This window comes from Somniosus microcephalus, chromosome 34 (assembly GCF_052327205.1).
Source record: "Somniosus microcephalus isolate GS21.2 chromosome 34, FLI_Smic_1.0, whole genome shotgun sequence".
NCBI lineage: Eukaryota > Metazoa > Chordata > Chondrichthyes > Squaliformes > Somniosidae > Somniosus > Somniosus microcephalus.
In genome coordinates, this window is record NC_141020.1 from 11,221,138 (window position 1) to 11,236,610 (window position 15,473).

The 15,473-nt window shown below is 46.6% G+C and overlaps 1 protein-coding gene across 1 annotated transcript in view; it reads right to left on the reverse strand.

The window, feature by feature from the left end:
- The window catches only part of rab4b (RAB4B, member RAS oncogene family), a 34,190-nt gene extending 19,180 nt beyond the window's left edge, over window positions 1–15,010 (reverse strand). Inside the window, exons 1-4 of the mRNA XM_085973128.1 lie at window positions 14,802–15,010; window positions 13,357–13,448; window positions 11,847–11,961; window positions 6,543–6,605 (exon numbers count right to left, since the gene is read on the reverse strand). Coding sequence (XP_085829254.1) covers window positions 6,543–6,605; window positions 11,847–11,961; window positions 13,357–13,448; window positions 14,802–15,010 — 479 coding nt within the window. The remainder of the gene's footprint in view (window positions 1–6,542; window positions 6,606–11,846; window positions 11,962–13,356; window positions 13,449–14,801) is intronic.
- Between the last annotated feature and the right edge of the window lie 463 nt (window positions 15,011–15,473).

Here is a 15,473-nt window from a genome sequence, read left to right on the forward strand (position 1 = left end):
TCTTCTTGCCTTCATTGCCCTCTCTGGAAGTTCTTTCCACATGTAAGTTCACTGTGTTTGAAGTGCTTCATGACATCAGTCGTGAACTTGCTGCTTACCAGTTTCCCACCCCTTGTCCTGCATTTGTGGTTCAATTTAGAAATACTGCTCCTGACCTACCTTTTCTATTCTGTTTGGTATCTTGTGCATCTCGATGAAATCCTCGCCCATTAGGCTAATTTCCACGAGAGCCAATAAAGAGCTTGTGGTTTTCTGGCCTTTATCTCATAACTCAGTATGCTAATATGATAAACCAGCCCCTGAAACTTCACTGCACCATCTCCAAGGCCTGAATAGTCTCAGAATGCCTTGGCGACCAGAACTAAACTCAGGACTCTGGGTATGACACGGCCAGAACACTCTACAGTCTCCGCACGAATGCCTCAGACTTGTAGTCTAATGAAGTACCTTGGAATGTTTTATTATCTCGAAAGTTCGATACAAATACAAGTTGACGCATTTCAACCCGATGAGTATCTGCACTTGATGGAATTAAATGAAAAACCAGCTTAACAGGAAACAGGATGGTCTAAAGAAGAGTGTTGGGAGAAAATGAAGGGACAGGGAGGAAAGAAAACACCACACCGTGCTTTGAGAGTGACCACACTCGTTAATTACACTGAAAAAATGAAGGACTGGTGGGGTCTCCCCACGATCTTTACTTCCCTGGGCCCAAGGTTTACCGTGATATAAACAGAAAAAGCTGTAAATACTTTTAACAGGTCAGGCAGCATCTGTGGAGAGAGAAAAAGAGTCAACGTTTCAGGTCGATGGCCTTTCGTCGTCGACCTGAAACGCTGACTCGGTTTCTCTCTCCGCAGATGCTGCCTGATCTGCTGATTGTGTTCAGCATTTTCTCTTTATATTTCTCTTCAGATTTCCAGCATCTGCAGTATTTTGCCTTTACCATGGTATTGGATTTTAAAATTCTGTTTCAGCACATAATGAGTTAATCACCTCCTTCGCACACAGTGAAGACATCAAAGGGAAGAAGGAACCAGTTCAGTGAGTTGGAGACTTTACAGGAGGCAGTCACTAGGACTGCAGTGTAATGGAGCAAGTGTAAAATTTTTTACGCACTGCGTACTTTACTAGTGAAAGCCACCTAGCAATCCTCCCAACCCAGAGTGACGGAGGCAGAATGCAATCATGTGTCAAAGAGGAAAATTTAGGAATTTTAATTTTTAAAAATGACTTTAGACAGACAGATTGGCATCTGGGAGCTGCATCATTAAAGCAGGCTCTTTGGCTTGGCGTCCTGTAGCGACGTACTATTCAGAGACTCCAGTTTCTAAGCGACAAAGAGATTGTTTGATGTGCGTCATCCAGGGTACAGTTTGTGCTAAGGGGGCAGGGATAACTGAGCATTAATTCTTTAAGGAACAATGGACATATTTAAGTGCAAACTCACTGCCCTTCAGGCATTAAGGATAATTGCTATGGACAAACAAACTACCAAATGGCTGAAAGCACACAGTCCATTCCTTATCTGCTTAAATGTTAGAAAGTGTTAATACCTTAAGTGCCTGATTATGAGGAATTTGATCTAGAGAGCAAAATTGCCTTTGGAATTGCAGTTAAAACTGCTTAAGGACTGGTGGGGTCTTCCCACGATCTTTACTTCCCTACGAGGCTCTGCCTATTGCACGCTAGGCAGCTAACGGGAGAGGTTCAGTGGAGTCTTTGCTACAAGATGATTCATCGGTGTAAAAAAAGTTACTGAAAGGAACGGAATTTTCAGGACCATATTGTTTTGGAAAATTTACATATGAAGTCAAATATTATACTACAGGTAGACTACCCTTTATCCGGACTTCCGAAAACCGAAACCCTCTAAAAACCGAAGGTTTTTTCGTTCAGCGTAAGTCGTGCGTACGACTTACGCTGAACGAAAAAACCGAAGGTTTTTAGAGGGTTCCGGTTTCGGAAGTTCGGATAAAGGGTAAGTCGTGCGCACGACCCCCCCCGCGGACCCCGCCGGCCCCGACAACCGCCGACCCCGCCAGCCCCGACAACCGCCGACCCCCCCGCGGACCCCGCCGGCCCCGACAACCGCCGACCCCCCCGCGGACCCCGCCGGCCCCGACAACCCCGCCAGCCCCGACAACCGCCAGCAGGACTTGGTGTTCTGATTTTGAATTTTGCGGATTATGCAACCCCACTAATCTCAGATCCTTTGCAGAAATGTATTTACTCACTGAGTCACCTGGGTTACTCCAATCACTTTTCATCTCTAACACTGTTTGTGATGAGGACAAGAATTTGCAAGATCAGCGTACAGTTTTGAATGCACCACGGCCTCTCGGACAGTCAATTTCTCACATCAGGCATGACGTGCACTCCAAAGCTCAAGACTAATAGGATCCACCTTCCACAAAGATTTTACATTTAAACCAGATCTCCAGGACCACGGGCAAGTCATATACTCACAGTGTGTCAGAATGCTAGATTAAAAGGAAACCAACCGCCGGCCCCGACCCCCACCGACCCCGACTGACTTACGCTGAGCGTCAGTCGTGCGCACGACCCCCCGCGGACCCCCGCCGACCCACCTTCCGAAATCCGAAATTCTCCTTTATCCGAAACTCGGCTGGTCCCGAGGTTTTCGGATAAAGGATAGTCTACCTGTACTAGCACTTTATAATGCATTTCTACCCATGTAATTATCTCACTTGCAAATAAACTCGACTTACTAGTTTTAGCCTGAATGAACTGGTTCAACAATAGGGTGTTTGCCTTTCAAAGTGGACAGGAAAATGCCAAATCCACGGCGAGGGGGCAATTGCTGTTCTTGCTACTCTGTTTGCCTTACACACAAGATGCGATAGTTTCAATTTACAGGCGATTCAGCTCCACTTATGGAAAGTTTGGGTTTTTTTTGAGAGAGAAAATCTTAATTTTAACAGTCGAGTTGCCTCATTCTGAGTGGGATCTGGCTACAGGTCTATCATGGGAGCAATTAGAGGCGGCGAATAAAGAAATTACACAAGAGGCGTTATTAACCATGAGTGCATTGTTGTAGTACAATTGTTACAGTAGCATTCAATTTTTTAAAAATTCATTCACGGGATGTAGACGTTGCCGGCAAGACCAGCATTTATTGCTCATCCCCCCACCCCCCCCCCGAATTGACCTGGAGAAGGTGGTGGTGAGCCGCCTTCTTGAATACAACCAAGTGACTCGCTTGGCCATTTCAGAGGGCAGTTAAGAGTCAACCACATTGCTGTGGGTCTGGAGTCACATATAGGCCAGTTCAGGTAAGGACGGCAGATTTCCTTCCCTAAAGGACATTAGTGAACCAGATGGGTTTTTACGATAATCCAAAAGTTTCAAGATCAGCATGACTGATTCTAGCTTTTTATTCCAGATATATTTTCTGAACTGAATTTAACTTCCTGCTGCCATGTTGGGATTTGAATTCAGGTCTCCGGATTATTAATCCAGGCCTCTGAATTACTCGTCCAGTAACATAATCATTATGCTACTGTACAGGTACCAGTACAAGTGACGAGTGGATCAGTACACAGACATCTTTCCCCAAGGCACCCCCACCGACGCTTCTACCTGTTGGATTTCCCTTCACGGTGGGGACAACCGTATTTCTCCATCCTAGCAGCCTGTTAGTTTATTTTGTTTGGCCGTGGTCGAGATTCCCAAGTGCCGAGCTCCACTGGCTCGCTGCCCGGAGTGTTGCCGATGTCAAGAGGTCTTAGCTTCTCGTTTGCTGTCGTGTTTGTTTTGTTTTAGAATTACTTTGTGCATTAAGTGTGAAGGGTTTCCTACTTTCCAGATTATCGGTCTAGTTTTCTCATTGTTGTTGCTGGGCTTATTAGCATTAATACACTACAAGGCGGAAAAAAGCACTACGCGTGTATGGTCGCTAGTATTTCAGTAAAGTGCAATGGTAGGGGGTATAAAATTTGCATGCTGTGTCCACTTGAATTGTAAAATAAAACTGTACAATTATAACAACTTGTATTTATACAGCGCCTTTAACATAGTCAAACGTCCCAAGGCGCTTCACAGGAGTGCTATAAAACAAAATTTGACACCGAGCCACATAAGGAGAAATTAGGGAAGATGACCAAAAGCTTGGTCAAAGAGGTCGGTTTTAAGGAGCGTCTTAAAGGAGGAGAGAGAGGTAGCTAATTCCAGAGCTTAGGGCCTAGGCAGCTGAAAATCCTGCCCTTCCAAGGCTGGGCTGTAATCGGAAAGAGTATTTTGAGCAGTATTGCCCCAGGGCAAAGTACAGGTGGCGATTAAACCACAGGGAGCCATCACATTCGAGCCTGATCCTGTCCCAGTGACCACACCAAGATGCTCTTCCAGTAGGGGTCACTGGACGGCTAGAAGCAGCGGGAACCCGAACATGATTTGCCTCGTCCCAACTCTGTGCTGCTGCTGCTCTGGCGGGTTCAGCACAATAACCACAGACTGGGGGGGGTGGGAGAAAGAGAGGGGGGTTGAGCCTGGGATATAGTGGGCTCAGTCACCGATTCTGAACCCACTGAGTAACTGAGGGAGCCGATGATGACTTCTGCCAGCAAAATCTCCCTGCAGCTCATCAATGGGCTGATCCAGGAGAAAGAAACAACATTCCTTTCACCTTTACACTATTAACATATAAGAACATAAGACGTAGGAGCAGGAGTAGGTCAATTGGCCCCTCGGGCCTGCTCCGCCATTCAATAAGATCATGGCCGATCGGATCTTGGCCTCAACTCCACTTCCCTGCCCGCTCCCCATAACCCTCGACTCCCTTACCATTCAAAAATTGTCTATCTCCACCTTAAATATATTCGAAGACTCTGCCTCCACAGCTCTCTGGGGAAGAGAATTCCAAAGATTCACGACCCTCCGAGAAGAAATTCCTCCTCATTTCCGATTTAAAAGGGTGCCTCCTTATACTGAAATTATGCCCCTAGTTCTAGATTCCCCCACGAGGGGAAACATCCTCTCTGCATCTACCCTGTCAAGCCCCTTCAGAATCTTATGTGTTTCAATAAGATCCCCTCTCATTCTTCTAAACTCCAATGAGTATAGGCCCAACCTGCTCAACCTTTTTTCATAAGACAACCCCTTTCATCTCCGGAATCAACCTCGTGAGCCTTCTCTGAACTGCCCCCAATGCAAGTATATCCCCCCTTAAATATGGAGACCAAAACTGTACGCAGTACTCCAGGCGTGGTCTCACCAACGCCCTGTACAGTATCTATACTATTCGCCGCCACTACTCCATGTGGTAGCGAGTTCCACATTTTAACCAGACACTGTGTAAAGAACTTTCTCCTGAATTCCCTATTGGATTTATTGGTGACTACCTTAGATTTATGGACCCTAATTTTGGATTCCCCCACACCAAGAACTTGCATTTAGATAGCACCGTTAGCATAGTAAAACATCCCAAGGCGTTGCATAGGAGCGTAATCAAACACAATTTGACACCGAGCCACAGGAGGAGATATTTGGGCAGGTGACCAAAAGCCTGGTCAAAGAGGTAGGTTTTAACGAGCGTCTTAAAGGAGGAGAGGTGGAGAAGGGGAGAAGGTTAGGGAGGGAATTCCAGAGCCTAGGGCGCAGGCAGCTAATGGCAATGGTAGAGCGATTAAAATCGGGAATGTGCAAGAGGCCAGGCGGAAACATCTCTACGTCTATCCTATCAAACACCTTCATAATTTTGAAGACCTCTATTAGGTCATCTCTCAGCCTTCTCTTTTCTAGAGAAAGGAGCGCCAGCCTTCACTGACGGCTCAGTTACTAAACGCACTTTCCAGAGTAACACTGGGCAATGTAGACAGGGAGGTTCCAGTTTCAATCCGTGATCTGTACAGGTGCTGCAACTGCCCTCAGCAGAACCCTAGCTGATTTCCCCACCACCCCACCCCCTCTCCCAAGCCAGGAATTCCCACTCCTAATCACTATCCAGTGATTCTTGCTGGGGATGTCAGGTGAGGTCAGAGTTGGCCTCCATGGACAAACACTCTAGTGACCCTCACCATCTTATAGAATGGCAAGGCACCAGAGGTAGGCCACTGCCCACACCCAAGCCAATGGATACGCGAGAGTAGGAGAGGTTAAAAACATTCTACTGGCTCCGCGTTTGACTACACACCATAAAACTGACATATACGTCACTCCCACACTTAAGCAAAAAGCCTTAAATTTGCATCGCTTTATACAGGTGTAATGAAATGTGTTTGGCTTGCCTGTATTTGTTTTGCACTCATGTATATTACCCTCCCCCACACGGTGTATAGTTTCACTTCCTCTTTCCTGACTAACCTGGAATGTTCCAGGTCTTGGCTCTACCCCTGACTTCTCTTACATAAAGATCCCAGGATCTTTATGACTCACTCCTGCGAGCCAGTCAGTGTGTTGAGATGTTAGCTCTGATCTTAGTGATTAAAAGCCAACTTGTTAAAGTTTATAACTTCTAGTTTTGTGGTTATTGAAGGCACATCAACAGGAATATGCAACTTACATCGGAACACAAGTGAACATACCTCGTGATGTCGTATACCAAAAGTGCCCCTGCTGCTCCCCTGTAGTAACTCCTCGTTACCGATCTGAAAGAGACGAGACAAAGATCATAGAACTTTATAGCACGGGGGGGGGCATTCGGCCCATCGTGTCTGTGCCAGCCGAAAAAGAGCTCTCCAGCCTAATCCCACTTTCCAGCTCTTGGTCCGTAGCCCTGTAGGTTACGGCACTTGAAGTGCATATCCAAGTACTTTTTAAATGCGATGAGGGTCTCTGCCGCTACCACCCTTTCAGGCAGTGAGTTCCAGACCCCCACCACCCTCTGGGTGAAAACAGTTCTCAACTCCCCTCTAATCCTTCTACCAATTACTTTACATCTATTCCCCCGGTTATTGACCTCTCAAATAGGTCAATCCTATCCACTATCTAGGCCCCTCATAACTGTAATGCATCCCAATGGCTCAGTCAGTAAATTGTACTACACTGTGTGGCACTGAACCAGAGAGAAGATCCCAGGTCTGTGCTGTGTTAGCTAATCTTAGCTGGAGCAGTAATAGAACCAAAAGAACCAAAGGCAACGTAAGAAAAAACTTTTTTACGCAGCGAGTGGTTAAGATCTGGAATGCACTGCTTGAAAGGGTGGCGGAGGCAGACCCAATTTTATCTTTCAAAGGGGAGTTGGCTCAGTATCTGAAGGACAAAAAATTGCAGGGCTACGGTGTGATGAAATAACTCTGTGTTCTGGATTGTCTGTTGTTGTACTTGTTAATGTCTGTAAATGTTTTACAGGTGTAACCACTAATGTTCCTCCCTAGCTCCGCCTTTATGGATCCTCCTGATTGGTGTAAGTCTTATTTATAAGAGCTGTGTTTTACTCATAAGGGCTGGGTCGGTGATGAATGATGGTTGCCCTGTGCTAACTTGATGCCAAGATTCTTACTTAATAAAAGCCTTTAGTTTTAAGTTGTAACCTCATGGATTCAGGCAGTTATTTGGCACATCATACGGGGAAAGGGCGGGGGAGTGGGACTAGCTGACAGTCGGCACGGGCTCGACGAGCCAAAAGGCCTTCTTCCGTGCTGTAACCATTCTATGATTCTAAGGGCACCATAATTGGCCTGGGGTAGGGGTAGTACCCTACTGTCCAGTGCTACCCGCTGGATAGTGCACGGGTACATATCAGACTAAAGGACGGGATTTAGATCAGCTGTAATACCCACAATCAAATAGCTCATTGACCATGTGGGCTCATACTTGGAAAAATAGCCACTTGAGCAATGTACCAGAGGATGGTTGACATTGGATTACTTTCTTGTTCTTTTTCGTCTCATTACTTCCTCGTTGCTGGGTCAAAATCCTGGGACTCCCTCACAGGGATGGGCAATAAATGCTGGCCTTGCCAGCGAGGCCCACATCCCCAGAACAAATAAATAAAAATCTTTAAACACCAGATTACACACACTCACTCACTCAGTTGTAACAATGCAGGATCAGGACTTCATTGAAACCTCATACTAACCACAACCAGTATGGGCTCGGAGAGACTCCATACTCTCACGATTCCAGTGAGCTGCTGAACAGTGGTTCACTCGCATCTCGTACCAAATTTCACCTTTGATCACTACATTCCATGCATACCACCAATAAATTATAGTGCAGGTTGGGCCCCGGTAATCCGGCACCCTCAGGACCAGGCCGGTGCCGGACCATTGAAAATTCTGAACCACTGAAGGTTAGGTAAATAACACCTAAAATAACAATATTAGGTACAATACTAATATTGTTATTTTAGGTGTTATTTACCTAACCTTCCCCAGCCTGGCTCCTCACGAAATCCCTTTCAATGGTCGGCACCGGCCTGGTCTGAGGTGCCGGATTACCGGGGTTCAACCTGTACGCCAAAGATGCATACAAATGCCAACAGAATAACAAACCCAAATAGGTTCTAAATTATTTTATTGCCATGACCAGAAGTGACCTGAATTGCCATCTTAAACTCTTCCCATTCCCATAAACACAAGTGACCAAGCTGACATATTCCAGACCAGTACCGATATGGCTGAATGACTCTTGCACATTCTATTATTTTACTTTCCTATGGAGATATCCTTGCTTTTATGCCAGTTTACACAACTTACAACACATGCTGTGCTGATCCCACAGAATGTCCAGAAAGAACATTTGAGGTAGTCAGGGAATGCAGACTTTTGCACCCACAGATGGCACCCATGGAACCTTGTGCCAGCAAGTTAGCACCATATTTCGGGGAGAAGGGGCACAGGAGAAACAACAGGTTAGTGACTGGAACAGTGCTTCCAGTATATGGTTTGCTGGGGTGGGAATGAGTAGGGAATTTATTCAGAAATGTCTAGATCTAAATTTGTGATTAACAGTGGCCTCGAGCACCAAGTGTGAAGCTGGCTGCCTTGTTTCTGAAATTGTTCCGTGCAACATGTCCGCTGTCAACACTCCCTTCCGCTCCTAGACGTCAAACAACTTTGAGGACGACTCTGAAGGCTGCCGAGTCACCCGGGGGAAATAAATTTGTGTCATCTTAATCTAGCAACCCATGCTTTTCTGAAAAATCAGAGCAAATCAGCTGTTCTGTCAGTCTCTAAATCCATCAACTGCATTCAGAGGAGCAAGGGCAATGTATGTAGGGAAATAACAATTGCACTGGGCAAACAATGCACCCAAGGACGACGCGAGAGGTGAAGTTCATTCTACCCCGTCCGTTTATCTCTCTTCTCAAGACAGCAACGTATGCTGGGGCATTGTTTAATGGGCCATCTGGTACCTTACCCTATTCTTAATGAGAGCGCCATTCCAGTGGACTATTCCATTATGGGTGGCGAGATGTGGGGTGGGAGGCAATGCTGCCGTGAAGCTGTATGGCCGCGGAGTCATCGGCAAGGTCCCCCGCAGGCCACTCACCGGCTTTTATATTGTAGGTAAGCGCGCATGCACCGTGCATTGGGGGAGGCAGGCCATACAGAAAGCAGTGCAGCTTACGGGGGACATTGGTGGGGGTATTCGACCATTGGAACCATCACAGCCAAACCCAAACTTGCCCTCACCAGGCACCCACAAATTAGACAGAAAGACTTGCATTTCTATAGCGCCTTTCACGACCACCGGAGGTCCCAAAGTGCTTTACAGCCAATGAAGTACTTTTGAAGCGTAGTCGCTGTTGTAATGTGGGAAAGGTTCATCGGATAGCCAGCAGGAATGGGAAAGAGCCCGGTCTGACTTCAGCATTCGGCAAGTGCAGCGATCCCACTGCTAATCAGCTCCGTCCAGACCAGGAATTGAACCTTTGGTATTCCTGATCTGTATGGTTTGCCAGACCTTGATGCTGCACCTCTCTGGGAAGGGGAGATCGGAGATGTGCTCAAATTGTTTCACTGGGCAGAGAGTGGAAAAAAAATAGGCTCGGGTACCCTGACTGTTTGGTTGGTAAAGGCATTTTGTATTAGTCACAGAGACCAGAATCTCCCAGGTAAAATCCCGTGTCTGTGCAGAGTACTTCAATGGCCTTCAGCTAAGGAAAGTAGGAATTGAGGTAACAATTTCTGATACGAAATTTGGGTGGAAATTGTGATGCAGACCGCAAGAGGACATAGATAGGCTGGAGGATGGGCAGATCAACATAGTAAAATGTAAAGTAATACATTTTGAATAAGGAAAGGAAATAAATATATCTTAAACTGTATATAAATGGAGTAGGGAAACCTTGGTGTGCAGATACACAAGTCGAAGATGGCAACATAAGTGGACGAGGCTATAAAAAAAGCAAATGGAAGAGCTGGGTCTGTATCTAGAGGCATAGAACACAAAAGCAAGGAGGTAATGCTGAATTTGTGCAAGACTTTAGTTAGGCCTCAGGTGGAGCAAGGTGTACAATTTTGGTCACTCCGTTATAGCAAGAACATAAAAGCAATGGAAAAAGGTGCAGTACAGGGATGTTACCAGGGATGAGGAGTTAGTTATGAAGACAAACTTGATGAGTTTACCGCTTTTTCACCAGTGAATAAAAAAAAGACTTGTATTTCTACAGCGCCTTTCACAACCTCAGGACGTCCCAAAGCACTTTACAGCCAATGAAGTACTTTTTGAAGTGCAGGCATTGTTGTAATGTAGGAAAAGCAGGAGCCAATTTGCGCACAGCAAGCTCCCACAAACAGCAATGTGATAATGACCGGATCATCTGTTTTGAGTGATGTTGATTGAGGGATAAATATTGGCCCCAGGACACTGGGGAGAACTCCCCCGGCTCTTCTTTGAAATAGTGCCGTGGGATCTTTTACGTCCACCCGAGGGGGAAGACGGGGCCTCGGGTTTAACATCTCTAAGGATAAGGGGTAGGCCATTTAGGACAGAGATGAGGAGGAATTTATTCACCCAGAGAGTGGCGAACCTGTGGAATTCTCTACCACACAAGGCAGTTGAGGCCAATTCATTAAATATATTCAAGAAGGAGTTAGATATATTTCTTAAGGCTAAAGGGATCAAGGGATATGGGGAGAAGGCAGGGGCAGGGTACTGAGTTTGGATGATCAGCCATGATCTCATTAAATGGCGGAACAGGCTCGAGGGGTCGAATGGCCGACTCCCGCTCCTATCTTCTATGTCTCATCTGAAAGACGGAACTGTACTGTACTCTTATGGCGTGAGACATTCTCATGGAATAAGGTCAAAGGGTGAGCTGATAAAGGTCTTCAAATTGGCCAGAGGAAGAGCACAAAGTAAATTGAACGGGAGGCTAGAAAAATCTTTTCAGAGTGTGGAATTCTCGGTCACAAACTGTTGAAGGCGAATTAGTCACTTTAAACAGAGGAATGCTAAAGGGGATGAGAGCAGCGACCCCCCCGAGCTGCGCGGGCGTGTGGCTGCTCAACAGCTGGAACAGATTTAAAGAGACTGCGCACGGAGAAATAAATTCGCGGGAACATTGGATGGGGAGCGAACAAGAGTGGGATTAGATGAGGTGACGCGTGCAGAAAAACACCCTCACAGAACCAATGGGCCAAATATTTGGTTTCTGAGCATGGTTTTGCATGTTTGAGGGAAGTTACTGAGTCCCACTGGGTGAGGGAGCTGAATCATAGTTGGAGACAGCAATCAGCCCGGGATGATTCAGCTCCCTTATCCTGTTGTTGACAGAAACTTCTCGACGGGATCAGCAGTCGGATAAAAACGTTAGAAACACAATAAAGATGAGGCTGGGTTTTTATGTCGACGTGCCCTCTTTAATCTACAAGAGACACCATTCTTTACTGTGGTAATCACAGACAAATAATTAAAGAGAACTCTCACGTCTGGCTCACCTGAAACGCTCCTGTCCCGCTGTGTCCCAGATCTGTAGTTTAACTGTCTTGCCCCCTACGTTAACTACCTTCGATCCAAACTCGACGCCGATCGTGTGGTTAGAATCCTGTTTGACTGGAGACAAGAGCATCGAGACGGTAACCAAAGGAGATCATAAAAGCCAAGAGAAAAAAGGTATAAAACTACGACACTCCCACCAGCAACCACTTAAGTTAATTCGTTGGCAGCGCTGGGTACTGAATGGATTCCAGCCTGTGCCGAGTTAACAGATCTGGGCTCGGTGGCAAGACTACTACAATTTGCTCAGTGTACCAGGCTTAGGCTGGAGAGGAGCGGGAGGGGACGGTCACAATCGACCATGGATTCTGCTCACTGTCCAGTGAGCCATGCTGGAAAGCACACGTATGGACGATGCATAATCGGGCTCAGTTGTGATGCCCTCCTACAAGGGAATAATAGCCTGCCCGCACTCGCTCTCAAGGCAGACACGAATAATGGCCACTTGAAAGAGCTACTGAAGGGGTGGGGGGGGCAGGGGGCACCTGCAGGACTGCACTCCATCCAGCATGAGGCCAGCGGCCTCTGAAGAGGGGGGAATCTGTGGAGGGAGAAGGCTGGCTCTCTCTCAGATAGGTCTGCCGGTTTGGGAATGACATGCCATGCAGGAACGGAGCCGACAGATGATTAAATGCACGAGGTGAGCAAGCCGGGGCCTTTTTGGAGTCCGACTGTACTGTCTTCCAGTCAGGATTGTTCCAGCTTTGCACTGCTCAAGCACCAGATCACGGTGGTCTTACGATGCAGGGTTGTTGCACCTTAAGGAAACCATGAACTGCACCGTGCTCAGATGCATTGGCTTATGGGTCGGTAGGTGCCGGTCTACACCTGCAATTTACTGACATTGCGAGCTTCCCTCAGACCTTGCAAAAACCAGGACGAGGCCAGTCGGCCCATCGTGTCTGTGCCAGTTCTCGAATTGGACTGTACTAAGTTAGTGGATCTCGGGCAGGGCGCTAGAATCGGCCTCAGTCCACAAGGTTAGGGAAAATGGCTTCGAGCGTGGTTATGATGAGCTCTCAGTCGAATAGCTCGTGGACTCTCTGTGCCTAGGTGCATGCAAAGAATAATCACTTGGGTGAGATACCTTGTGTGGATCTGTACCCACAGCAAGAGGCAGCACCTTCTAGAAAAGGGGAGAAAACTGATTTTGGGGGGTGGAGAGAAGAGAGTTTGCAGATAAATTGAACCTATGCGTTTGTGGGGCAGGAATCTCTCAAAATTGCTGCAAATGGTTATATTGCACAGTCCGAGGATAGAGAAGGGGCACATATTCCCTCTTCCAAAAATATATCCCAATTACCACCACTGCAACCTAATTTAGCAGAGAAAGCCGTGTGGTGGACCCAACATGGTGCTACGCCAAACAGTGGCCCGGCGTTTGTAAATACAGTTCTCTAGTACGTATCTACCCGGTGACAATAGAAAGTCCCCTTTAAATCACAGACTTACATTTGTTTTCAATAAACTGATGAAGGAGACATGATTTCCCTGTTCCCGCACTGCCGATTACCAGGAACTTAAACAGGAAATCTGAGTTTGGGGGGGGGGGGGGGGGGGGAGGAAAAGAAACAGAATGAATTCAGTATCAATACATTAAAAGGTATATTAAAAATGGTAAGTGGTCTTAACATTGTAATAATATTGCACCCGCAGGTGGGCGCACTAAGCATAAAGTTATGCCACCTAACGTTGTGACTGTCAATAAAAATGAAGTCAAGCCCTTCAATTCTAACTGCAGTATCTAACATTTGTCACAGGGTGTCACTGTCATGCATTTCTGGGGATCGGCAGACATCTCGCTAAAGGTGTGAGCAATTCTATGCGCTCACTTCGCGGCCCCATTACAATACAACAGTGACTACACTTCAAAAGTACTTAATTGGCTGTAAAGTGCTTTGGGACATCCTGAGGTCATGCAAGTACAAAAACAAGTATTTAGTATTTTTCTTTTTATAAAAGATGAAACTAACTTCACAAAGGATTTTGGAGCTGAGTGATTCAAAAGCACAAACAGACCAAGCACACAGTGATTATATTACTGGACTAATGATCCAGAGATACAAGTTCAAATACCACCATGGCCCCTGGGGAATTTAAATTCAGTTCATTAAATAAATCTGGAATAAAAAGCTAGTATCAGTAATGGTGACCATGAAACTACCAGATTGTTGTAAAAACCCCATCTGGTTCACTAATGTCCTTTAGGGAAGGAAATCTGCCATCCTTACCCGGTCTGGCCGATATGTGACTCCAGACCCACAGCAATGTGGTTGACTTCTTAACTGCCCTCTGAAATGGCCGAGCGAGCCACTCAGTTGTACCAAACTGCTAGAAAGCAGCATCATGGACTGCAGCGGTTCAAGAAGGAGGCCGAGTTACCCGATCGCAGTCAGGATGATAGCAGGGGGTGCTGCGACTGACGGTGGCATCCTGGGGAAGCACGTGAGCAACCAGCCAGGGCTCCCCCACTCCAGATTGCTATCCAGGGAATGCACATCTGGAGGTCGCGATCTGTCCAATAGAAGATGTCGGGAGCTAACCAGACCATACCTCCAGCAAGAGACAGTGCCTTCAGCAGGGGGGGGGGGGGGGGGAGGAGGGAGAATGAAAGGAAAAGTTAAAAAAAAATGAAGCAAATTGTCACTTCATAGCTACACTCAACATATATATTTATACATAAGATTATACAGGAACATAACATTTTATATTCAATACTTAATGTCGCATTCATTACCCTTGAAGCACAAGGGGTGCAGCCATAGGTAGTTAGGATTACTTACAATTACCTGCTGACTGAGCTACACAACAAGTCTGTTCCCATACACAGCCAAACAGAATATCCAAAATAGGATTTTAAAACACAGACATTTTTGCTTATTCTGCACGCTACGTACATAACACTTGGTTGTGCTTTCCACCCCTCGTTCATTTCCTTCTCTAATGAAGACATCGGCTCCTTGCTGGCTGCAGTTTCACAGATGTTGGTGGGGGTCCAGTATCTCACCCAAGTGTCCATTATTAATGTACGAGGCTGGACAGCGAGCGTCAGCAGGCTACTCTTGTGCGCTTCCCCAATTCCAAACGTGCCCATTTCCACCTCCATATCGTCGCCCGCCTCAGCCCGTCGCTAAAACCCCCGTATCCATTACCGCCAGACTCAACTATTCCACAGCTCTCCTGGCCGGCCTCCCATCTTCCGTAAACTGGAGTTCATCCAAAACTCTGCTGCCTCTATCCTAACTCACACCAAGTGCTGTTCACCCATCACCCCGTGCTTGCTGGCCTACATCTCGGTCCAGAAACGCCTTGCTATGCAGGCTTATCTCGGCAACAGTGTTGATAGGGGATAGGAAACATAGAAAATAGGAGTAGGCCATTCGGCCCCTCGAGCCTGTTCCGCCATTTAATGAGATCCTGGCTGATCATCCAAATTCAGTACCCTGTCCCTGCTTTCTCTCCATATCCCTTGATCCCTTTAGCCTTAAGAAATATATCAAACTCCTTCTTGAATATATTTAATGAATTGGCCTCTACTGCCTTCTGTGGTAGAGAATTCCACAGGTTCA